This window comes from Mirounga leonina, unplaced genomic scaffold, assembly GCF_011800145.1.
Source record: "Mirounga leonina isolate KUSES-001 unplaced genomic scaffold, KU_Mleo_1.0 Mir_154, whole genome shotgun sequence".
NCBI lineage: Eukaryota > Metazoa > Chordata > Mammalia > Carnivora > Phocidae > Mirounga > Mirounga leonina.
This window is the reverse complement of record NW_023270389.1, coordinates 65,442,784-65,468,763: the sequence shown is the minus strand read 5'-3', so window position 1 is coordinate 65,468,763 and position 25,980 is coordinate 65,442,784. Positions and strand designations below refer to the sequence as shown.

Genomic DNA, 25,980 nt, shown 5'->3' with positions numbered 1-25,980 from the left:
GTCTGGGGTACATGCTGCTCTTTGCATGGATGATAACATGGAGCTCTGGGGTTTGAAAGCCCTTCTGACACATGTTAACGATAGATGAATTTAATTCATCTTAATTTTTAGAAACTGTTCGTTAAACACAGGTAATTCCATTTCAGCGGAAAGGACATATTAAAACCTGGGAACATATTAAAATATCACAAGCTTTTCAATAAACATATATACACACAGGTACACACATGTATATTACTAATTTTTTTCAGACATGCATACTAATGTGTTGTTTACCAGTGCCTACCCCAAAACAAGCACGGGTCTGGGTGGACAGTATATCAAAAATACTGGTTAGGTGGTGCTGTAGGTGCCGATATACAGCCCCAGCTTGGACATCCCTTGCTAGTAAAGGGAAGAAGGCCAGGTGAAACTAAAATTAAGGTGAAGAAATAGGTTTCAAAAATGTACACCAACTTCTTGTCCTGGAAATACAAAAGTGCTTACAAGGTAAGAAAGGACTGGAAGAAACATTAAAAACTGGATTGCATTCTAGGGGCACAGAGGGGCACATGTGTCAATGATGGAAAGAGCCAATGAGGCAGTCATGGGTTAGCAACATCAGTGATAAGAAATGCTAAAAATCAAGAGGTCTAATGGGGACAAGTGGTTGCACAGAAGGCCAGGTACCATGCAGTCATGTGGGGGAAGAATCTTTAGGAAATGCTGCCTGAGATTGTTTAGCTCAGTAATTAAGACCAGACCTTATTTTGAATAAAAAAATAGAGATTTCTTTTACTTTAAGTGGTGGGAGGGTAAAGGAAGAAAAAGTGGGGCGAGGAGGGATGCCCTGATACAGAAGTTCTCATGATGTTTGAAGTCTGACATTTCTTTTCACTGTGCTCATTCATGAGGGTGTGTGATGACCAAGTCTTATGTCTATGAAGGTCTGAAAAAATTCTGGAACATTAGCAAATTGGTTTTTCACCTGATGGCAGAAGACTACCAAGCAGAGGAATATTTTACGAAACCCTGAAACTCTTTTACCTGAAGGAAAATATCGTGATTTCTGGGAGAGAGTAGAATATATAGAAAAATTTTCTATAATTCTTCTGTTGTGGGAATATATAAGATAAAAACTATATTCTTTTTTTTTTAAGATTTTATTTATTTATTCATAACAGACAGAGAGAGAGAGAGAGGCAGAGGGAGAAGCAGGCTCCCTGCTGAGCAGGGAGCCCAATGCAGGACTCGATCCCAGGACCCTGGTATCATGACCTGAGCCGAAGGCAGGTGCTTAACCATCTGACCCTTAACCACCCAGGCGCCCTGTATATTCTTTTTTTGTGCACCAAAATGAAGCATAAGTGAAAGAAATTTTAATTTAAAAAATATAATATGTATTAAAAACTTGTTAACTGCTGAAATAATTTTGTATTTGTTGATATATTGCTTTGCAACATATGCATGTTTGAAATCTGCATCCCTCTATCCCTCCAAAATCTTAAAACTTTCACTAAAATGGTACATTAGCCCTTGAGCTATCAAGTATAAGCTGTAACATGTATTCACATTTCCAATGCTTATCAAAATGTAAAAATCCTCTCTAAAACGACAGAGGGTTTGGACTGACTGTATGGTTATGTCATGTTTACTTGAGAATAAAGGAAAACCAGCCTGAGGACTTTAAACACATGCTCAGGATGAGCAAACAGTAGAGAGAAATCTGAAATCTCATTCCCAGGCAAAAGGTGAAAAACCAGTGTAAGTTTTAATATGATAGGTAAGTGTAACAGTTTATTATTTAATGTTTAGTCTTAGATTTTCTACTTCGTTTTAATTACGATTTTGAACACTTTATTCATAATTTATCCAGCACAGCTAATAAAAATCCCCATTCCAAGAGGATAAATGGCTACTGTTAAATGATTTGAACTCCCTAAAGGAGGGGACAGCACTATAACTAGGTCATCATAATGCCCGGGTGATAACAGTAAGAGCATTGTATTGGTTCATAAACAAGGTCAACTGGTTAATCGGGGTATTTCCAGTGAGGAACTCAGACTCAGTGACTGATTTTTTTTGTTCTTCCCGTGAAACAAATGCAGGACTACCTTCAAAAGCTTAATTTTATTATTTTAAAAAACTTGACTGCACATAAAACTATATTACCTGGCATTTTTTTCTGTCAGCGATAGACCCTTGTATCTTCTATCACAGCAGGATAGTGCTGGTAGTGGTAGTGGGGGTAAGAGGACAGACTCCCTCAGAAAGAGCTCTGGGTCCAGATTCACAAATCTAACGCTACCACCCATGATCAAAGGGGTCCTATGAAAGTTTCAATAATTTGCTGAGGTATTGTGATACTGGAATGTTAAGTGTAAACAGAGCCTGGAAAATTAGCTAATTCTACCAATATTCTTCATCTCAACATAATGGGTCCAAGAATTCAATCTTCATGTGAAAAACAAGTTTTCCTATGTTGTCAATTTTTGTGTGGAAGACAGACAGGACAACATGTTTGTAACTGGGGAGAGGAAAAAGGTTTGCTTGCCCAACCAGGTAAGAGGTGTGGCCATTAATGACCAACCTAACCTGGTTCTCTGGGGGTAAAAAAGGCCAAATATCTGCATTGAATTGCTAAAACATAATGAAATGTTGGTGATTTCATGAGCAAGTTCTGAGTCTTGGTACAGATCCTCTCCAAATCTGGCAGTGTATTCCACCACCAACAGTAAGTCTGGATACGGGACAAGTTTATGGGGTGTGCAACTAAGTAAGAACTGGATCTGTCTGGTTTCTCATAGATGCCCAAATGTTGTGTTTTTCTCATCATGCATCTTACACATATTATGATGTATGGACACAAACATTTCGTCATCATACTAACATATCTTCTTAAGTCTACATATGGATTTAGGCACACATGTATGCTTTCTCCCCCTCTGCCCCACTCGTAACCCCGTTCCCATTCTCCCTTCATTTCTCTTACCATTGGCAGGTCTTTTAGTATCTGTATCCCATCTCCTGGGCCCATGTGTGCTATGTGGTTGAAATTAGTTGGGTTAGAAATTAATTTATTTCTCATTTCTGGATCTCGTAGCATTTCTCTGTAAGATAAAACACCTGCTTAGACACTTTTTCTGTGATCAACCTAGATGATTTTAGAAAAAAATTAGCATCCTTTATTCACAAAAATAAAACTGTGAAATCATATTTAATAAGGATAGAATTAACTATAAAATATACTCCATTAAAACTTTACTTAGAAACTTCTGTTTTAAATAAAAGATCTTGAGCATTTTGGTGGGAAAATAGGCTTCTCTTAGCACTTACATATTAAAGCTGTATTTTACAGATAGTTCTGACCATTCTATGTATGTCTTTTAAAATAACTGAAAACACTTTAGCGATGTTTTTATATGTGCCCGGAAATACTATAAGCCTTTGGGCTCTTTGCTCATGAGAGCTAACCTGAAGTTCTAAAGCCTGAACAGATGTACCACATACAGACATGTGCTGTTTATATTATTATACAAAGGCCCATAGTCTAAAAGTATGTAAGTATTTCATATACACAGAGCAATGAATTATATAATATGATACTTTAATCCAGTGCATACTCACACTTTGGAGAGTATTAATTAAAACTACACTGAAAAGTACATTCATGATTGCAGTTTTGATACCATAGATGGGTGACAGATTTTAAGAGCTCAAATCTGCCTTCCGAGTCAAATACCAGTATCACGAAGCCTCAGCTTCATACCCACCTCCTCTGCTGCATCCTCTCCTCTTCTGGGACCCTGAAGGAGAAGCGCCGTTTGTTGTTGATGTTTCTAACCATCTGTTTCCGACTATTGTCCGATGTTTCAGGAACCACCAGTTCATCCCCTTCTGTTAGAAAAAATACCAAGAATGGTGATGTTCTTTAAAGTGCAAAAATGCTTTTTATCCGTTAATCTCTAAGACGGTACCAACATTCACCAGTTGTACAAACTACGCTATTCTCATTTTTAAACGTTGTGTGTGGATACTCACAGCAAATAATAATTTAAACCAGGACATACGTAAACAGGTATATGTGAAAATTAAACATAGCTTACAAAGTACAGTTTCACCTTAATTTGATTATAAACAAAAACTGGCACAATTTTAGTGGAAGACAAGAAAAATGCAGTTGCCTGGGGGGTCCTGTCACTTTGCTCCCTCCCCCTGCAATCTCTCTGCACTGTCTTCTCTCACCTTCCAGGCACTGGGTCCAATGCTCTTCCTGTGAGGCTGTGCGGCAGTCAGGTGTAAACGGGAAATTATTCGTGTAAATGATAACTAAAAGTATTTTGACATAATAAAACATGTCCTTTGCAAGATCCAGTCTGCCAGATGTGCACTAAGGACAAAACCTTGCGCTCCCACCAGCTTCCTTTACTAAAGGTAAGACTCTGTTGCTATTTCTACTCGTCTGATCTTGGGGAGGAGATGATACTTAATCGTATGCATCCAGTTTCAATTTTAATACCTAGAAGTAAACAAAATCGTCTGCCAAGGGCTCCCCAGACCTGTTGAAATTTGTGAACACACTCTAGGAATAAAATAGGCAGTTGTATTCACACAACATGATGAATGCCATTCTCTAAATAAGGAATAGGAGAAAAGCCAATCTTCAGAATTTTTAACAGCCACAAAGCTGAAGTGAGAAAAAGGAGACGAGCGGAAGCCTGCAAGGCAAGCCAGGGCAGATGATTAGCGGAAAAGCAATATTCTGCTTGGATGGGAATAATGTAGCTTCATGTGAAACACAGTTTTGGAATTTGAGAATCGCGAGGGCAGAGCAGGTCTGGGTGAGTGATGGTGGAATGGGAGATGTGGGACAGTCAGAAGGCTGCAGCAACACTTTGAGCCCCTGAGAGATGAAGGACAGAGCAAGAAAGAGAAAAAGAAAGGGCCTCTGGGGAATGGGGCCCCTTCCTTTTCCCGAGGACACGACACCTATGCTGAAATTCTGTCAGGTATTCCCTCGCTAAGCTCCGCCTCCACTGCCAGCTCAGAGCAGAAAGATGAGAGTACGGGGAACGCAAGTGGAAAGAGGCTTCATCCTACGGACACGACTTGGGACATGGACATGGACGGCCACACACAGTGAGAAGAGGGTGGAGCCAATCCTATACCAATATTTGGACTTCCTCTAAGAGACAGATACAAAATTAAGTACAGGCCCTTAGAGGTGAGAGGTGTAAAGCTCAAGTGTCATTAGCTTCATGGTGGATCCATCACTGAGTGGGAATCATTTCTAAATTCTGACTCTCCCTTTGGAAGTCCTCTCCTACAGCCACCAGTCCGTCGACCCAGAGACCTCCAGAGCGCCAAGAGCACATGCCAGACATCAAATGTGAAGGCAAGTAGTGACTGTGGACACAGCCTTCGTCCTCTTTGGATTCCCGTCCCGGGGCTCCCACTCCCCGCTCCCAATTCTGGTGCTCCTGGGACTTTCCTCTCCGTTCTCCTTGCCCTGAGCTTATATGAGCACTTCCGAAGTTCAAAGCCCTATGTGTTGTCAGAAGATGTATTCTCAAAGTCCCCGGTCAGAACTCTGGATGAGTTTTCACAATTTTAGCACCACAAACCTGGGTTAGATTTTGCGGTATCAATAATACAGAAGACATCTACAGCTATACTTTCTCCACTTAAGTCAGTACTCCACAAAAAAATAACACGGTAGGTCAGCAATAAATATATTGTGTATACAGCTACGCAAGATTAAACAGAATGCCTTTTTAGGCAGACATTTATCTTAATAGACTGAGGATAGGATGACAGTAGCCAAGATCACAGACTTTGGAGTAAGATACACCTGAGTTTAAATCTGGTCTCTGCCACTTATTTATTTTCCTCAGTCAGTCAGCTTAGAAAGAACATTTCCATTGAAGCTACCCTATTAATGTATATTTTCTTACCTGCCATCTTATTTTTGAAATATATTAATCTAATTGTCTCCAACCCTAAAAGGTTTAATGATCCTTCATTGTTTAAGGGTCGAACCTAAAATAATAAAAAAAATAAAATTAGTATTTCAATAAAACCTTCAAATGAAATCATAAAACTTCTGGCCTATTTAGAAAGCACACACTATTGAGACCTTCCATCTATCCTTCCTCTTCAAAATATAGCTCCCTCAGAAAATCAACAAAAAATTAACATTAATTCTGATGGAATTATAAAATTATCTAATTTGAACAAAAAAGTTACAATGACAACATTTTGAAGGAAGACTATTCGGGAGGAAAAAAGCAGAAATACATTTAAATCTTAAATTTGACTTTTTACAACCATTAGTAACTAAATCATTATACTAAGAAGATATCAATACAGCTACTTTATGAATGTGATTAGAACTATATGTCCACATATGATAGAGATGAAACTGTGTACCACTCAGGGGGGCTGTCAGTAAACGGTGACAAAGCAACTCCTCATGTACATGGAACAGATGAATGGAGTCCCTACCTCACACCACAGATCACACACCAACTCTACAGGGATTAAAGACATAATAGGCACAACTTTCAAACTTTTGGGATAAAGGTCCTATTATCTTTATGACCTTGAGTTAGGAAAGTTTCCTAACAGAAAAAAGATAAACTTAAAGGATAAGAATGATACACATATAATGACATTAAAATTTGTAACAATAACCCCTGAAACTAGTAATACCCTCATGTTAACTAACTTAAATTTAAATAAAATCTAAAATAAAATTTATAACAAGTTTTCGGCAAAATAATATAATTTATTGTTATTAAAATAAATGCTAAGCAAATGAGCAAAGCAAAGCAAATGCTGAGCAAAATACACAATCAAAATGGATAGGACACAATGGAGATTTACCCCACCCCTTACTAACTCAATATTTACAATACATAAAGAATTTCAATAAATTAATAAAAAAGAAGCCAAACAGAAAAGTGAGCAAAAAGCATGACTAGGTTTTCACAGAAGAAGAAATAAGAATGAACACATAAACAAAAGTAAGATGAATAGACATACAAAGATTAGGGACATGCAAATTAATGCTTTGATGAGATAGAATTTTACAACCATTGATAATGGTTATAAAACTATGATTTCTGAAAATGGCAAGGTCAGAGAAGATGTGGGTCTGCAGGAACTCCTCTTTACTGCTGGGGGGAGTATGAACCGGTACAATGACTCTGGAAAATAATGACACTATCCTATAAAGTTGAACCCTTGCTTTCCCTGTGCCCCATCAATTCCACTCCCAGACATGAGATATAAAGAAACTCCTGCACATGCACCCAGACACAGGCATCAGTGTTCACAGTAGCAAAACCTGGAAAATAATTCAAATTCTGCCAATTAGAGAATGGAGAAATGAACTGTGATTTATTCACTCAAGAGAATATTTTATAGTAGTGAAAAGCAATGAGCTACACATAGCACGTGTAACAACAAGGGTGAATCTTGAACTATGCATGCAGAAAGCAAGGTAGATGACACACATGTAACATTTTCATAAAGCTCAAAAGCAAGCAAAACTCAACAGTACAAATGAAACAACTGTTTAAGAATATTTAAATATGCAGCCCCCCCCCCCCCCAAATCTGTATTTTAAGAAAAGCAAAGCAACGATACCTACAACATTCCCTCTCTGGGGAGGGGCAGGGGTATGGGATAAAGGAAAAGGACACCGGTAGAGGCAGTGATATTGGTCATGTTCTGGCCCTAAAGTTAGGAGGTGGGTTCATGAGTCAGCAGTTAATTATTATGCTTCATAAAGGTCACATTCTTTCATATACATTATAAAATTCACATGATAAAAATAAAACAGAAAACTAAACGCAATCAACCCAAATATACAAACCAAAGGGCCATATTGTAGGTGCATTGTACATAAAGTGGGAGTATTTACAAGAGTTTTCATTGCTGATGTGCTTTAAGATCGGGGCAGACTTCAAAATAGGACGTTGGCTACTTTCTGGTACCTATTCCTTTACACCTGCCCCCTAACCGATGATACAAGCTACATATATCTGTATGAAACTATTAGTCTTCTCGTATGCAAAACAGTCATTGTATACCTATAAAATTCCCTTCTGTTATCATAGGGAGATATTAAAGGGAAAATCATGTTTTATTAGGAATATATAAAGCCTTTGTGTTTTAATCATGAGATGCTTAAACAGTTTTGGTTCTAAGTTTAACCACCTTTCTAGCGTGTGAGAGCTGTCTCAGGATTAGAGCCTGCATCCCATAATGTGAAAAGCAGTTACAAAAAAGAAATGACAGCCTTCTCCTCCCTCAGAGCTCCTGAAGTAGAAGACGACACTGGCATTTTAAGTTGGGTATAGATTCTAGTTGCTTGTTATGACAATACTCCTATTGATACAGTGAAACTAAATGTGATAAAAAGAGTATGGTGTTGAATTCACCTACAAAATTAACCAGCTTGACTTTTGTTTCTAGTGTTTCTCCTCTTAGCGAAACCCCAAATTACCGACTGCCAGAAAATGCCTGAATAGTGAAAAATAGCCAACTATTAGTGTTTGACTACACTCCTTAGTGTTTGAATACACTCATTAGTGTTTGACTACACTCATTAGTGTGCTTAGCCCATATTTTCACATGAAATTACCTTTTTGAGTGGGAGAGTCTGAATCCATTCCATAGAGTTCACGTCGAAGATATCAACCGCGTTTTCACTGTACACCGAGAGATATGGTGCATTGTAACCTGCAAGAAGGGAAGGAGGGAACAGTGGCTAATTACTTCTAACTTGTAAACCCCAAACATTTTGAAAGATCTATGCTAAATAATTGTAGAGCACAATCCCACCCAAATCCTACTGTGTTCACGTAGTAGCCACTTCAAAACATTTTTGAGGCAGACAGAACATGTCATAAATGAGCAGAGGACATGCTGCGGGTCAGACAGCCACTTTAATACATAAGGATTCTGCTAACACAGACGGCAGAATATTCCCTTCTCCAATACAAGTTCTATAAAGGGATGTCATTACATTTTTTAAAAAAGTATTTGATTCCTAAACCAGTTAAGATACTTACAAAGCAATCTTTAGGTGAGACCTGCCATCACATCTATGAACATAGGATCACACACCTGACACAGGCACGTGAATGGGGTAAATGTTCAAAACCACTTACTGGAAGAATGAACAACGACAGACGGTGCACAAGCAAGAAGAGATGAGATGGTTGACCTAAGCTGACGTCGCGTTTTACATCCCTGGCCGAGCTATTCATAAAAGCCAGATATTCTGATTCCGTATCAGAAGTAATACTTGGAATTATTACCTGACCAGGTTACCAAACAGTCCTTATTCTACATAGGACACCACAGATAAGAGTACGTATTTTAGAAGAAACAAAACTTTAAGAATAGTTAGGTATGGGTGGGTAGAATTACAAGTATTTTTCTTTCTTTTTTTTAATCTAGATTTTCTAACTTTTCTGTAATAAGCATGTATGGCCTTCCCAACTTTTCTCCCACTAAACCTTTACACTCAACTGTATCCTGCCCATCACTCCTCCTACCTGGTTCCAGCGGAGGAGATTTCATGCCTCTGGCCCCAAATCCTTCCCCCTGTGTTCTGAATTCCATCCTCTCTGGCCTCCGTGGGTATCTTACTCTATTTCCTGTATTTACCACACAGTCAACCTTTCCCTAGTTCCCCAGTTCAGGATTCAAGCATGTTCAAGTATCTTCCACTAAAAACAAAGCACATGGGGTCAGACACTCCTCCCACCAGCCTCTCCAGAACTTGGTACTTATGCTACAGAGCACTTAGAATCCAATGCAACTTCTCGCTTGTCATGAATCTTCCCTACTTCCCACTCTGCACCAGCAGGGGAAAATTGCCTATTGAGCTGAGCTCTCTATCTTTATCCTAGTGAGATGGCATGTAATGAGTATCCAATAATTTATTAATGTCTTAATATTTCTCGAAAGAGTGCAACAGGCAATCTCAAATATCTATCTATCTAGATAAAAATATAAAACAGAGAAACACTTCTTACAGATGGTGCATTATACCTTTACATAACTGATTAAATAATTCACTTAGTAACTACTTCTCCAGAGTAAGTCTCATGAGCTGTTAACGCTCACAAGCACTGTATTTTGGGGAACCATGAAGATAACTGTTTAGAGTTACTTCAAAATATAACATGGGTTAAAAATCCACTTAAGTAAAATATTCCATAGAAAGATTAGCTTCAACTAGGTACAAGGTAATGTCAAGCCTGCTGGCCGAGGTCTAACTATGGTAGTTACTTCACATAATTAAACAACATAATTGACACTTGGGCAAAACCTTAAGGGTGACTTTAAAAAACCACCTGTTATTAAGAGTGAATATATTGAGGAGATGAGGTGGAAGGAAAAGGAAAGAAACAAAAAGGTAAAACAGCCAAAATAAGAGACTCTTACAACAAAAGGAAGGATTTGCTGGCCACATCAGTTCCTGCTGTCTCGATCTCCGGCCCTGGCAGTCGGTGTATACCCCGATGCTGTTAAAACACAGCAGATACTCTTTACTGGAGATCTCAACTGCACAGATGGCATCCATCGGCTGATGTGCAATAAACGATAGTGTGTGGTCATTTGAATGGAGCATGCTGTACGGACTTCCTTCCCCATTCAAGGGGTATCTGAGGAATCCCGACTGGAATCCCACGCAGAGTTGTTCACTGAAGATCGCCATCCATTGCACATTATATGGCACTTGAATTTCCTTAAATTTTCTGTGACGGGTCTTGCTCTGAAATAGTTCATAACAAAGGACCTGCCTTTTCATAGCCACACACAGGCATGTGAGAGCTCCATGGCACACTTTGCCAGAAGTTATGGACTGACACCCTTTAGTTTCTGCCAGCTTATAAAAATCAGTCTCTCGTCCGTCCAAAGCTGACATGGGAAAAAGTCGCACATGACGATTTCGTCCTGAGATCACAGCAACAAGCTGATCATTTGGAATGAGTTCAATCTGATGTATCTTCTTATTGTCACCAACTCTAATAATTTCTATGCAAAGAAATGATAATAAATCAAATGCAGAATAATGTTTTATTTACTAATCGTATCCCAATTATACTCAAAATGGTATGTCAACTTATAATAAAGACAAAGATACACACAGAAAAATAAGAAATCCAAATCATATGGAGAAAGAGGAAGATAATTATATCCATTATAAGGCAACTGCATACACCTACAGTGAGGTGTTAAATTCAGCACCACGATTTCTGGCAACCAAGGCAAAGGATCCCTATGTGATAAAGCATGCTACATCTGTAGGAAAAACCTTTTTACTGGCACTAAGTTCTCAGGAACTTTACCATGGTGCTATTTTAAGGTATATTTCACTGAAGATATTTCTTTCTTTCTTTTTTTTTCCCAGGGAGAGAGAGTGCACATATGCATGTGCATGCAGAAGCAAGGGAGAGGGGCAGAGGGAAAGAGAATCTCAAGCAGGCTCCAGGCTCAGGGGTTCCATCCCAGGATCCTGAGATCATGACCTGAGCTGAAGCCAAGAGTCAGACGTTTAACCAACTGAGCCACCCAGGTGCCCCTGAAGGTATCTCTACGGGTAACAAACAGATGTAGTTTAAATGCATTTTTTTCCCATGATCTCTCTTGATCTGAAGACAGGACACTAGCAAATTGGTTCCTTTTTATTTCACTCAGTATTTAATTTCTCCCTGGAAAAAAATCTGTTGTATTAAGTGTGGGGAAAAACACCCCCACATGAACACATTTTAATGACTGCTACCTCTTCAAGCACTAACAGAGCAATGAACAAATCAAGCTGTATCTTTCACATCTATCTTTAGGCATGCAACCTGAGTTTGTGCCGCAGAGCTGTTAAATGAATGACAAAAGAAACAAAACACATTCTTGCAAGTTTAAGACCTCAGGAGGATTAAAGAATATTAAAAGTATCTTGATTTATAAACATATCCAATTAGGTGTGGAAAATTTCAATTACAGAATGCATAAGAGCAAATCGTGCTCTTCTTAGAATTTAGAATCTAGAGTTTAGGTTTGTCTAACAATATGGTTGAAAGTTACTCTGCAATAATTAACTTTTCTCTTACCATCTTTGGTGACGTGAACAACAAACAACCCTTCTTCATTGCCCAGCGCTATCCTTTCGTGATCTATGGAAGACATAAATATGAATAGGTAAAACTATGTAAAACTAATAGAACAAACAGATAATAAAGAAATTTGGTGCAAAAAACTGAAATAAGTAACTTAAAATAGCAATAACAATTTGTGCTATTAAATCTCCTTTCAGATTACAGTGGTAAATGTTACCTCATGTCTTTTTAAATGGAACAATCATTAGAAAGTATATCCATTCTTACAAAAAGAAGTAAATGTTTATTCAATAAAGGGTGAAAAAAATTAAAAACCTAGTTTGTTAAGCACCCTGGGTCTAGTTCTATTTCTTGTTTTGGGAGGGAAAATTGTGGAAGGCACTTGGACCCTACTCACTAGCTTTTATTGACTAGAAAGTAACAAAAGAGTTGGATGTGTACAGACAAAAATGTAAACCTCCAGATACAGACACCGCCATTTCTTGAGGGCATTTGATATGCAGGGTGTCCCGTGTCACATGTCCCGCCTTCCTGAAACCTCCTCATCACTTCTGCGAGGTAACTGGAACCTGTATCTTACCTAGGAAACTTATGCTTTAAGAAGTTAAACAACTTGTTCTAAGTCACACAGCAGAAAATAGATCGTTAATAGGTTAATCTTCAGCACCGTTGCTTTTTCAGAAGAAAACACACTTGGAAAGTGTACTTATTCTCATTTACTGGAAAACATAGCTCTCAATGGCCTCGCTCACTCAGTAGGCATTTCCTGCGCATTCAGGGCACAACACACGCCATGCTGGACACTGGGGGTTCCCAGCTGCAAGCCAGCCCTGCTCACACAGTAGGTTAGTCAACAACTATGGTAACACGGTCAACGGGGCAAGTCCGTACCTATGATTGCAGCTGCCTGGGTTGTTTTAATGAGGGGCAGAGTGCTGTCATAAGCCTCCTTGGGAACATAGACTGAGCGGTCTCTGAATTTGCTTTTCTTCAAAATCTTGTGCAGCTCACTGAGCATGCCCACCCACTTGTTCCTCTCGCTCTCGCTCTCCGCGAGCATCAGGACCGAACACCTGCTGTCAGACGCTGAGAGCTGGGAAGCCGTGACCTAGGATAGTTTAATCAGCCTATGTTAGAAAACAGACAGCCTCCACACTGGTTTCATGCTGATGCTAGTTGACCAGACTCTGGCTGACAAAATGAGCATTCATCAGATGACACCTTTACCAGAGGTCAGCTCTCCTAAACAGAGAATAACTAGTCTTCACATTAGAATTCATGACAAAGCAGAGGTAGCATATACCGCTATCTATCTAGATACCATTTTAAATGTTAGTAACCATTTTTTATTTTCTTTGCTATAAAATGCCAGAATGCCATCACTGAGAAATGCATGACCCATACTCATACATCAACAGCAGCTGACATTTACTGAGCAATCTCTGAGCAGTGATCGGAGCATGTTACAAGTATGAGACAGGTATTGCTATCATATCCTGATTTTACATATGAAAATACTCTGGCGCAGAGACTCACGGTCTCCAAGGATGTCCCACCAGACTGGGATCCTGGGTCCATGCTCAGAAGCACTACACCAAACCGATTTTCAACTTGTTTTAAAAAGTCAGCAATAACACTCCGTTACTTCATAACATAACTCACATTATTTTAGAGAAGATCAGATCACTTGAGTTGGTATTTACATGAAGATTTATCACTATACAAATAGCACTTACAATCAGAACAGACTTAAACTTTATATATACGGATCCCTTCTTAAAGGCAGCAGTGACCATAAAATCCCACTATGTGAATCAGCTTTAGGCAAGTGGGCCTCTTTAGGCTCCCTTGGTGACCTTTCTTAGATACAAGATTCATAGACACTCAGCATACGGGCATAACATTAGGGCAGTGGGCTTTTTTTTTTTTTTTTAAACATCTATTGTCTTAATTTACCAGTTCAAGATCCCCCTGTAGTAGGGCAGACAGCCTCCAAAGATGGCTACCAACAATTCTTTCTATGGAATTCTATTTTTCTCATCAAGCTCTGGAGTCTATTTCCTCTCCCCTTAAATCCAGGCTGGCCTCGTGACATGCTCTGACCAACAGAATGCATGGGAGTTATGTCTGTTTTGGCCTGGTCCTTAAAAGAGAGGCCTGGCAGCTTCTTTTGTTCTCTTGGAGGCCAGCCCTGTAGAGCTCAGCTGGATGACTGAATGAGAGACCACATGGAGAAAGTTCACAAAGAGAGCAGAGATCGCCCAGCCTGACAGCCAGCAGCAAGGCCCCAGATATGGAAGCAAGGTTATTTTGGATATTCCAGCCCCAAATGAGCCGAATGTAGCCACAGGAGTGACCCTACTCAACCCCACTCAAACTGGATAGCTGACCCACAGTATGGTAAAAAATAAATCATTACTGGTTTAAGCCACTAAGTTTTGAGGTAGTTATTACAAAGCAATAGAAATAAAACACTAATTTTTTAAATGAGATTTTAAAAAGAAACCTCTATTTTCCAAAAACTTGATAAACCTCACACTTACTCAATTTTCCATGTGGTATATTTATTTGGAATGTGAATTGTGGCTCAAAAGTATCACCCAACATGAAACTATTTTAGAAGCCAAATATTCACACTTTCTACAGGTCTTTTACTAATAAAATATTTACTTAGCACTAATTGTCTATACATTCAAGTACTGGATGATACAAAACACATTAAGGAATATAGGATTTACTATTTCCTAGTAAGTTTATGATCTATATAAAGAGACAAAATATATATTCACTAAGAACACATAATTCAGTGATCAAATTACAGTGCACATACTCACTCTGAATATGCAGGGTATATCTTTTCGACTTGCATGAATAACATCAGAAGCCAAGACTGAACTCACAGAAAATTCTTCATCCCTGAAGGAAAAATGCAACATTAAAAGTCAGTGTATGGGGTGTGTATGTTGTGTTTAGGGTGTGCATCCAAATAACACACATGGGACAATCCTCAAAACTTCATTGCACAAAACATTCAAATTGAATTAAAAAAAAATTGATTTTTTTCGCCACTGTAATTGATGGTGCCCAGAGGAATTTATAAGAGGTAACTTAGCAGTGGCAATTACACAGGGCTAGCAACAGCTGCTGCCTCCAGCTGCAAGGCCAGTACCCGTACATGCAGACGAGGGATCGGAACCCTCCAGAACAAGGCACCCTCTTGCCTCCCGCAACACAGCTCACGAGCTCACAACATACCATATCTGACATTTCACTCTTCTGTCAACACCTGAAACAGAATTCCTCCACAATAATTTACTCCTTGTGACTTCCTAATTCTTAGTGCCATCATTCTCTTGGTCTTGAAGACTTGACGCCTTAGTCTCGTCTCTGCTTCTTCTCCCTGTCTTTCTATAGCAATTCCCTGAGCAGGCTCTGTCAGACTTTCGTTGCTAATGTTTCCTGCACCTATCTCCTCACATTCTGTATCTGAGGGGAAGAGGATGTGTCTAAGGTGCTGGTATAAAATGCCAGCGTGCACCATGGCACAAGCGTTTGCTTGTTCTGAGTGCTGGAGAAAGAGCTGGAGGGAGGCCTGTGTGGGAGTCATCAGCATAGAGGTGACAGCTGAAGCTCTGGGGGCTCATAAGTCACCCCAAGGGAGCGCAGGAGTTACAAGAAGAGGTAAAGGAGAGTACTCCACAGGGCAGGGGAAGGGCCTAAAGAGTGAGACCAGAAATATTCAAGAGGTGGACTCATTCAAATGTTTCCCGGCTCATTACATACTCCAAGAACCTATCTGATTCTGGGATATTTTTCCTTGCACTGGATTTACGATCTATACCTTCAGGTGACAAGACCACGTATTAGGCCTTCGTCACCTCAGCCATCTTTATGCTGGTCTTTTGGATTCGAACATTAGCTTCTTTTCCCTAAGTCCGAACCCCAACTCACTCACTCAACACACATCAACCTGTCCTATAATGACACCTTGCTTCCTGGTTTTAATTACATTACTCTGGCAATATTAGTAAGTTAGATTATTAATATGAAATCAGATTTAAATAAAAATATGGCAATGTAATCAGATGAAAAACCAGACACTTTTTTATTCCTATGTCATAAAGACACAAATATTTTCACTTTTGAAAGCTTACCTCATGTCAATCACCTGACTGACCACGACACTGGGCTGAGACGCTTTTCCTTCCGCAACATCGTATAGGAAGAGTTTAAAGTCACAAACCACAGCCAGTGCTCTTTGCCATCCTTTCTTCACTCCAGCTGGCTTTGGGATCTTCAGGAAACAGAAACAACTCAAAAAAAATGTTAGTCACAGCCCCCTCAGTTACCTATGTAACTGCACGATGGAAACCTAAAGATAATGTACACGTGTCCTAAGTCTGCCGCTCTGGGGGGGGTCAAGTGCAGATGGAACACACAGACCACTGATAACATGAGAAACTGTAAGAATACATTCTTCAAATATTATATGACTTTTTATTCTAAAAAATTTTAAACCATTTTAACTTTCACTAATAATTCATTAAAATAACATTCATGGATTTCTTTCTTAGTAGCATAAAAGTCAAATTTGGGAGTATGATGAAATGTAGCTTACACTTTAAATGCTATTCAGGATTACAACATCTCACATGTCATAGGCATACACTGCATCTCCAGGAAGACCAGGTGCCAAAGACTCCTTTAGGGAGATTCCAACATCTGTTCGTTACAAGATACGGACAGTACAGAAAACCGTAGACATTTTGGAATTTATTTCCAAGCAAAGGCCAGGTTTTTGTTTTCAAATCACTCTGGATGAAATAAAATTATTAGATGAATTTTATTCGCCTATTTTTCTGGCAAGAAGTATGTTTGTAAGACGACTGGACTTTATTTTCAGTCATTAATCAACCTCAAAAGATTAATCTAAACCCAACCTAATCAGACTTACCCTGACATGACCTTCATATGCTGTTCCTATTCCCTTCTGCGGGTCTATCCCCAGAGGCCCTTTTGTCTGCTCAGGCGGGACTGGACAAGCAGTTGGAGCTTTGTTTACACAAGTTATATGACATGAAAATCCACACACTTTTGAAGGGGGGAAAAAAAACAATGTTCAATAAAAATTCACTTTTACAAAAAGATAATTCACTGAGCACTCATTACATACAAGGGGCTATAGTAGATGAATGCTTATCTGTGGCTTTGTTTTAAAGAACTGTTTTGTCATTTGGGGAGCCGATTCATTTGCTTACTAATAAGAATTTCAATGAGAAATTGTAAAGATTTTTATTATTGTAATATTGTTTTGTGTTAATATTAGTAATCAAGAGCAGCCAATACATAGGGAAAAAAAAATCTAAGCTTGTGAATACAACAGTTGATTTAAACTTGGCATTCCAAAAAGTAGTTTCTAGAGTTCTAACTCTTCGTCTCACTGCAACTTGGTATCTGCCCTGAAAGTTTCTCTTGCCAGAGTCACTAATGGACATGAAATTACCTGACATCTTTGCAGTATCTGGCAAACTTTACCAATCCCTCTTTTTGAAAATGAAATTGTTTAATGATTAAAAATGTATAAATCACGGGTAAACTTTAGGATTTGTTAATATCATTATAGATACTTCAGCTATGACTAAGATCATAATAACGGTCAACTTTATTGAGTACATTTCTCTGTAACAATCTAAGAGAGGTACAGCTACTCCTATTTATGATGGACTTGCCCTGGGTCACAGGACTCGTAAGTGGCATTGCTAGAATTCAAACCCAGGCAGTCGGGCTCAGAGCCCACCCTACCAACAATGCTGCCATGATACCTCTACCTGATACACGTATGATGAACTTGAGACTCCAAGAAACAGGATAAACAAAAATAAATGTATAAGTTTCACTGAGACTTGGTTGGATGACAATTAAAATATTTAGGGGGTGCCTGGGTGGCTCAGTTGGTTAAGCCTCCAACTCCTGATTTCAGCTCAGGTCATAATCTCAGGGTCGTGGGATTGAGCCCCATACCGGGCTCTGCATTCAGCAGGGAGTCTGCTTGAGATTCTCTCTCGCCCTCTGTCCCTCCCTCCACTCACTCTCTCTCTCTCTAAAATAAATAAATAAAATCTTAAAAAAAAAAAGTAAAATATTTAAAACAAACAAACTTGTTGGAAGGGGCTGTAGACTAAGAATATTCATTTAGACAATTCCTACTCTAAGGGTCAGTCCTGGAGAATATTTGGGAAAGATTAAGAGAGGACCTGAAGGGATACCATCAGGGAATGCATGCACATGGGAAAATGTATCATACACCACTGATAGGCATTATGAAACCGCCAGAGGGGCAAGATGAACTAGTACTGACTGTCAAAACTACCAAATTTCTGTAAGACATCTCGTTCACTTGTAGAGTGTCTAACAAGTTATAATTTGTTTTACTAATTAGGCAAAAATCTCACCTCCAAAAGCAGAGGAAGCAACAAAATAATTGTCCTATACAGGATCTAACTTCAATCAACCAGGAAGAAATTAAAATGATAGGAATCTTTGGAGGCTGTAACCACATTACCATAACATTTATGAAAGCCTGGGCAGGGTCTAATGTGTCCCCACAGTGTACAGGGCAGGGTACTAAGAGTCTTCAGGAAAGGGGTGCCTGGGTGGCTCAGTTGTTGGGCGTCTGCCTTCAGCTCAGGTCATGGTCCCAGGTCCTGGGATCGAGCCCCGCATCAGGCTCCCTGCTCCACGGGAAGCCTGCTTCTCCCTTTCCCACTCCCCCTGCTTGTGTTCCCTCTCTCGCTGTGTCTCCTTCTATCAAATAAATAAATAAAATCTTAAAAAAAAAAAAAGAAACTTTAAAAAAGAAAAAGGGTCTTCAGGAAAGAAATGTACAATTTCATGATGTGAGACTCTAGAAAGGGGCTTGGGAGATCTCAAAAACCCCTACCATGTAATTGCAAATGATTCTGATGCATAAGAAATGATAAGGGACCTAACACCAGGTACCTATCCAGGATTCTTTCTGATAAACAGATTTTAAAATGACATTTATTTTTATTTGTATTTTATTCTTTTAAAGATTTATTTATTTTAGAGACAGAGCTGGGGGAGGGGTGGAGAGAGAGAGAGAGAGAATCCTGAAGCAGACTCCCCACTGAGCGTGGAGCCCAATACAGGGCTTGATCCCAGGACCCTGAGATCATGACCTGAGCCATAAACCAAGAGTCGGATGCTTAACCGATTGAGCCATCCAGATGATGGCCTCAGATGCCCCTAAAAGTGACACTTATAAGTACTGGCTAAATCCAAAATGGGACAAGGCTTAAAAACTGTACAAATTCTCTCCTTTGGCTTCCATCACACCTTCCCAGTCAATGACACAGGTTGTTCCTTTTTCAGATTACTTTGCTGTCTTTACCTTTCACCTCCCCTGAGCTGTTTCCTAAGGCTCCGTCCTCATACTTGCTCTCTTTTCACTCTGTGTGTTTCCTGGAAAACGCCATTCCCCTTCATCACTCTGTATGCTCATAACTCTCAAATCTACTTTTCACCCTAGACCATTTGCTTTGGCTCTAAACTCATGCATCTACACAACTAGCTGGGATGATGCAATCTGGAGCTTCTACTTTGGCTGTGAGAGCTAATCGGACATAGAATGCACTGCCTTAAGATGCCATTAACAGCCCCTTGATTCAAAGTGACCAAATACAAACTACAAGCACATTCTACAAGGGGAACACCTGCTTCTGATGTGCACTGATGACCATCCCTGCAAAGTCCCTTCCAACCCTAAAGGCTAAGAAATGGAAACTCATATTAGAATTTGAACTAGCAACTATTTTATCTTTCTCATAAGATAGATCAGTAAATGATACATAAGGCATTGTTACAGTGATAAATTTGATTTGATTAAAAAAAGTGTATTCCCAAACTATTCCCAAACAGTGTATCCCATTATAATTATTTAAATCATTTTCATTTCAGAAGTCTTAGGAAAAATAAAGTGGTGCCCAGACAAATATACTTTGTTTTCTGTTCAAATGACCCCTGATCTCTCATCTCTCAGAATGTGAGCTCCTCGAGGGCAGGCTCTCAGTCTTCTCCCCATCCCCAACTACATCACGGTGTCTAGAAGTACAGGACAGGCATTCCATGAACACATGATGGATGAATCAATGAGTCAATGAGCGGTAGGGAAAATCCACTGATACGAATACTGGGAATAAAATATCTTTCTGAGGCAAAGTGGCAGACACTTAATATTTCTGAAAAGATACTGAACTGCCTACTTCTGAAGAATGATTTCTCTTATTAGAGAAATTAAGCAAGGTGAGAGTTAAATGAACAGATTCAAGGATAACTTTTATGTCTTCTGTCACTCAGCTTAACGCTTTCCCAGAACCACAAATTCACCCGCAAAACGAAACAAAGATGAATGAGCCACACTGACAGAGGTCTCCCCTGAAAAATGTTTCTAGGGGCCATCCAGTTTCTCCCCTGTTCAACATGTAGCAAGTGCTTGCTTTATTATCTGTACTCCTGTTATCAGAAAAAAGCAGAACAAGCAGACACTTATATATTGTGAGATCATGACCTGAGCCATAAACCAAGAGTCGGATGGGGAATACAGTTACGTGATTACAGTTAGGAAGCCAACGCTAGGACTCTAATGTCACACTCTCCTGCTATTTTGTTCTTACCTTCACAGGAACAGCCCTGTCTTATCAAACCCACCATCAGAGAGGTGCACTGGTGACATCTGGTAGGGGTAGTGAAAGATTTGACAAAAAACTGATGGGTCTTGCGCTGCAAAACAAAGGGATAAAAAACATACACCAATTACTAAAAACAATTATTTAAAGGATTTCTGTAATGTAAATCTCTGGATGCCACGCGATCTACTAGGATGTTTTCTAAATAGAAGTGCAATGAATTATTTTCATTTCTCACATCTTTCTATAATTTACGCTCTTTGCATATTTTTATTAGGCAATATAGAGCTAGGTTAAGCTAAAAATAATGTAAGAAGTTATATGGTAATTAATTGCTCTTGAATGCCATTTGAAAAGTTATGAACTGTAGCTTTTTATTTTTGCTCAGATTTTGATTCAGGAGTTTTAGAAATTCTTCAAATTATTCTTCAGCAAAGAGTTAAGTGAACTGTTACATATTTGTACCTCTACAAATAGAGAAATTTAATATGCTTTTATAACTTCTTAGGAAGAACAAAGAGTAACTGAAAATTCTTGTCCTGGCTATATATCAAGTAATTTTATTCTCTAGGACCAAGAACAAAGAATATGCTTAATGAATCGGTTTCCTCCTATGGAAGCAGGTGGTATTACCCTTCAATAGACAAACATACACCCATATTATTCTAGAGACAGATGGCAGCCCGAAACTTCTTGTTGCAAACCCAGTAAAGTTCTCTAAGTCTTGTTTGTCCTATCTGGTGGTAAGTCCATGTAGGCTGCAGCTCTCCAGGATATCCTCTCCTTTCCAAATTAACTCTTAGAATGTTTTAATAACAAATGAATTGTATTAACTGTTCTTCTACTCTACTGTGTGAGCCTAGGGACACATTACTTAACTTCTCTGTGTCTTACTTTCCTCTTTCTATAAAATAGGATCAATAATAGTATCTACTTCATGGGGTGGTTAAATGAGTATGTGAACATAAAAAAAGCCTTTCGAACAGTGCTGGCGTAGAGTAAGCATTCAGAACATAGTTACTTACTTTTGAAAACAAATTTGGCTAATTACTTATTTTGTATGTGTGATTGATTTAAACTAGTAAGAACTCTGTTCCAATAATATGTGAATTCTGATGACATGCTGTTATGAAGTAGTAGTAGTGTTTTAGTTGAGACTAACTTATAATAAAAAACTAAAAGGACTCTTCAGGGGTGCCTGGGTGGCTCAGTCGATTAAGCATCCGACTCTTGATTTTGGCTCAGCTCATGATCTCAGGGTCGTGAGACTGAGCCCCATGTCAGGCTCTGCACTCAGCATGGAGTCTGCTTGAGATTCTCTCCCTCTCCCTTTGCCACGCCCCCCAAAATAAATAAATAAAATCTTAAAAAAAACCTAAAGGGACTATTCAAAGCTTTAAAATTTAAGTTAAAAATAAATTCTACTCTTCTCAATTGGGATATATGATTTACACCCCACAAAAGCTTCAAAGCAGGACTAGGATCTGACTCTACCACATCTGGAACAGAGACCACCCTCAGACTAACTGTAAAATTGCTCCCGTGTGCCCTGAGCCCCGACCAACGAGGGGACATTGTGCCGGTACTCCACATGCATCATCTCATTTAATGGAGACAATACCCCTGTAAAGACAGGTAATATTTCCTCATGCAGATAAAGGAGATGAGACTCAGTTACTCATGGATATACAATTCATGGTAGAGTTAAAATTCAAGCCCACATCTGCCTGATTCTGCCATCTCTCAGAGTTTGATCATTTAGAAACATGTAGAATATGCTCCTAAAAAAACCCCCCAAAACTACACAAGGCAAAGGTCAAGACTAGGGGCCTCCATGCCTGTGATAAAAATACAAGTACCTAATTTGTTAATATCATATAAAATCTTGCTCAGTATTTCTCCTGTATACCAAGTTTTACTCTTACTTTTTGCTCTTTGAGGACTATCCAGGGCAAATTTTTTAGCATTTTTTCAATTGTTCAAAATTATGGCAAAAGATGCAAAGTTAGTTTACTGATTCGCTCTGGAGGCTTTTATCACAACAAGAGAACTGATCAACTGCTTAAGGGAGGTAACTTCCTTCTTTCTTCTAAGGGATAACCGACAGGTCTGGAATATCAGTAATAATAACGGTAGCCACAACAAACGTTAACAGTAATTCTTGACAATACCCAAGAAATCGTTGACAAAACATATTACATTCCTTCCCCCCCCCCCCCCCGAGATCTACACAGGATGTCATAATTTTAACTGATTATGCTGGGAAAGAAAAATGTTTTTGCAGAGTATTATTTAACTGACCAGGCAACCAACTGGTAGGTGCTGATTAAACCATGGGAGGGGGTGGGAGGTACTACTAAAGAGTAAGGGGTCCATGTTTCACTGATCTCAACGAAGGACAGTATAAAATAGAACATAATTAAAGATCATGATTCTGATGGCACTGACCTCTAGACAAAACACTAGGATTTTGGATTTATTTGTTTTTGGTGGAGGAGAGAGGAACAGTAACAGAAAGATACTTGGATCCACTCCTAGGGTCCAGAGTACCTGGCTTCTGACTTTTCTAAGATCCCCTTTCTGCCTCCGGGTCAGTATTTGATTTCTAATACTTCCCCCAAGGGTAATTTGAGGAGGAGAAAAAGAAGAAAAGTCTAGGAAAAGGGGCATTAAACCTAAAGCATGGACCCAAATTAGAGTTTTAGATTATGTGACAGTTTGGAGTAAACTGAGAATTAACTATAAACTCAACATTTAAAGAGGTAGACAGAAAGAAGGGCTCTTCTCTATTCTAATTTTGTCTGTGTTGTGGACTTAAGCTATCACTGGAGAAGATAAAAGGTCTTTAACAGAAGCTGTGAGAACACAGCAGAACCAATTACGACCCCTGGTAAAAGCTTAAAACCTCACTGTTGATAACGAGAATTTTACCACTGATAAATGACAAGAAGTCTTTACCTCATACAAACCTTTCTTTTAAAATAAATTTTTAAAAATGCTTTTTCTTTTCTTTTAAACACTTTCAATTATTTTGATATAATTGTAGATTCACTCCATCTTAAGATTTTTTTAAAGGTTTTCTTGTAATTTTTTTTTTTTTTAAGATTTTATTTATTTGACAGAGAGAGACAGAGAACACAAGCAGGAGAAGCGGCAGGGAGAGGGAGAAAAAGGCTCCCGCTGAGCAGAGAGCCCAACATGGGGCTCAGTCCCAGGACCGTGAGATCATGACCTGAGTTGAAGGCAGACGCTTAACTGCCCAGGTGTCCCTGTAGATTCATTCCATCTTTTAAAAAACATGAAGTAAATTTTATTTTCGGGGAGGAAACTTAGGTACACAAAGCTGAGTTAATTTTTAGTCCATGAGGGTGCCTGGGTGGCTCAGATGGTTAAGCGTCTGCCTTCGGCTCAGGTCATGATCCCAGGGTCCTGGGATCGAGTCCCACATTGGGCTCCCTGCTAGGCAGGAAGGCTGCTTCTCCCTCTGCCTCTCTCTCTCTCTCTGACTTTCATGAATAAATAAATAAAACATTAAAAAAAAAAAAGAAGGTTTTGTGGTGCTTCTTATTTGAAAGAAAAAAAAAATTTAGTCCATGAAATATCATCACAGAGCTTGGCGGAGGCCCCACTCTGGTTTTATTTTGCCTTACTGCTTTTTCCATTCATCCCTGATTATTCACTCTCCATCCTTCCCCATGAGATCTGGCACCCAGTCTAACAGGATTTATACAGGTCCTTGGGTATGTATATATCCCTGTAAATTAGATAGTTTGAGTGTGTTTCTAGTATATGTGAGTACCCAGGAGCACACATCAGCCACATGTTACCCATCTTTCCCCCATTTCCAACTCCCTGGTACGCTTTGTAGCAATAAATGTCTGTCCACTCCACAATGCCATGTTGCTCTCCAGAATGGATGTATGTGTTTACACTTCCACTACCTGTGTGTGCAGCTGCCTGTTTCTTCATGTCCTTGACGTTACCTTACTTAATTTTTGACAATCTGGTGAGTATAAAGTGATAATTTTTTTTCCCTGTTGTAAATTTTTAAAAAAATTTTCTGATGTTATGTTAGTCACCATACAATACATCATTAGTTTTTGATGTAGTGATCCACGATCCATTGTTTTCGTATAACACTCAGTGCTCCATGCAGTACGTGCCCTCCTTAATACCCATCACCAGGCTAACCAATCCCCCCCCCCCCCTCTAAAACCCTGTTTGTTTCTCAGGTCCATAGTCTCTCATGGTTCATCTCTCCCTCCAATTCCCCCCGCCCATTTTTCCCTTCCTTCTCCTAATGTCCTCCATGTTATTCCTTATGTTCCACAAATAAGTGAAACCATATAATTGACTTTCTCTGCTTGACTTATTTCACTTAGCATAATCTCCTCCAGTCCCATCCATGTTGATGTAAAAGTTGGGTATTCATCTTTTCTGATGGCTGAGTAATATTCCATTGTATATATGGACCACATCTTCTTTAACCATTCATCTGTCGAAGGGCATCTCGGCTCCTTCCACAGTTTGGCTATTGCGGACATTGCTGCTCTGAACATTGGGGTGCATATGGCCCTTCTTTTCACTACATCTGTGTCTTTGGGGTAAATACCCAGTAGTGCAATTGCTGGGTCACAGGGTAGCTCTATTTTTCAATTTTTGAGGAACCTCCACACTGTTTTCCAAAGTGGTTGTACTAACTTGCATTCCCACCAACAGTGTAAGAGGGTTCCCCTTTCTCCACAACCTCTCCAACATTTGTTCTTTCCCTGTCCATTTTTGCCATTCTAACTGGTGTAAGGTGGTATCTCAGTGTGGTTTTGATTTGGATTTCCCTGATGGCTAATGATGATGAACATTTTTTCACATGTCTGTTAGCCATTTGTATGTCTTCTTCAGAGAAGTGTCTTTTCATATCTTCTGCCCACTTTTTGACTTGATTATTTGTTTTTTGGGTGTTGAGTTTGAGAAGTTCTTTATAGATCTTGGATACCAGCCCTTTATCTGTAGTGTCATTTGCAAATATCTTCTCCCATTCTGTGGGTAGCCTCTTTGTTTTGTTGGCTGTTTCCTTTGCTGTGCAGAAGCTTTTTATCTTGATGAAGTCCCAAAAGTTCATTTTTGCTTTTGTTTCACTAGCTTTTGGAGATGTATCTTGA

At 39.2% G+C, this 25,980-nt stretch overlaps 1 protein-coding gene across 10 annotated transcripts in view; it reads right to left on the bottom strand.

Moving 5' to 3' along the window:
• Nucleotides 1-25,980, bottom strand: part of CDC42BPA (CDC42 binding protein kinase alpha) — a 338,932-nt gene that overhangs the window by 13,133 nt on the left and 299,819 nt on the right. For all 10 annotated transcript variants that reach the window (XM_035011000.1, XM_035011004.1, XM_035011008.1 and 7 more), the window contains 11 exons: nt 20,810-20,915; nt 17,071-17,207; nt 16,271-16,410; nt 14,951-15,032; nt 13,008-13,224; nt 12,111-12,173; nt 10,444-11,037; nt 8,630-8,727; nt 5,934-6,018; nt 3,753-3,876; nt 2,972-3,089 (listed from right to left, as the gene is read on the bottom strand). In XM_035011000.1, coding sequence (XP_034866891.1) covers nt 2,972-3,089; nt 3,753-3,876; nt 5,934-6,018; nt 8,630-8,727; nt 10,444-11,037; nt 12,111-12,173; nt 13,008-13,224; nt 14,951-15,032; nt 16,271-16,410; nt 17,071-17,207; nt 20,810-20,915 — 1,764 coding nt within the window. The remainder of the gene's footprint in view (nt 1-2,971; nt 3,090-3,752; nt 3,877-5,933; nt 6,019-8,629; nt 8,728-10,443; nt 11,038-12,110; nt 12,174-13,007; nt 13,225-14,950; nt 15,033-16,270; nt 16,411-17,070; nt 17,208-20,809; nt 20,916-25,980) is intronic.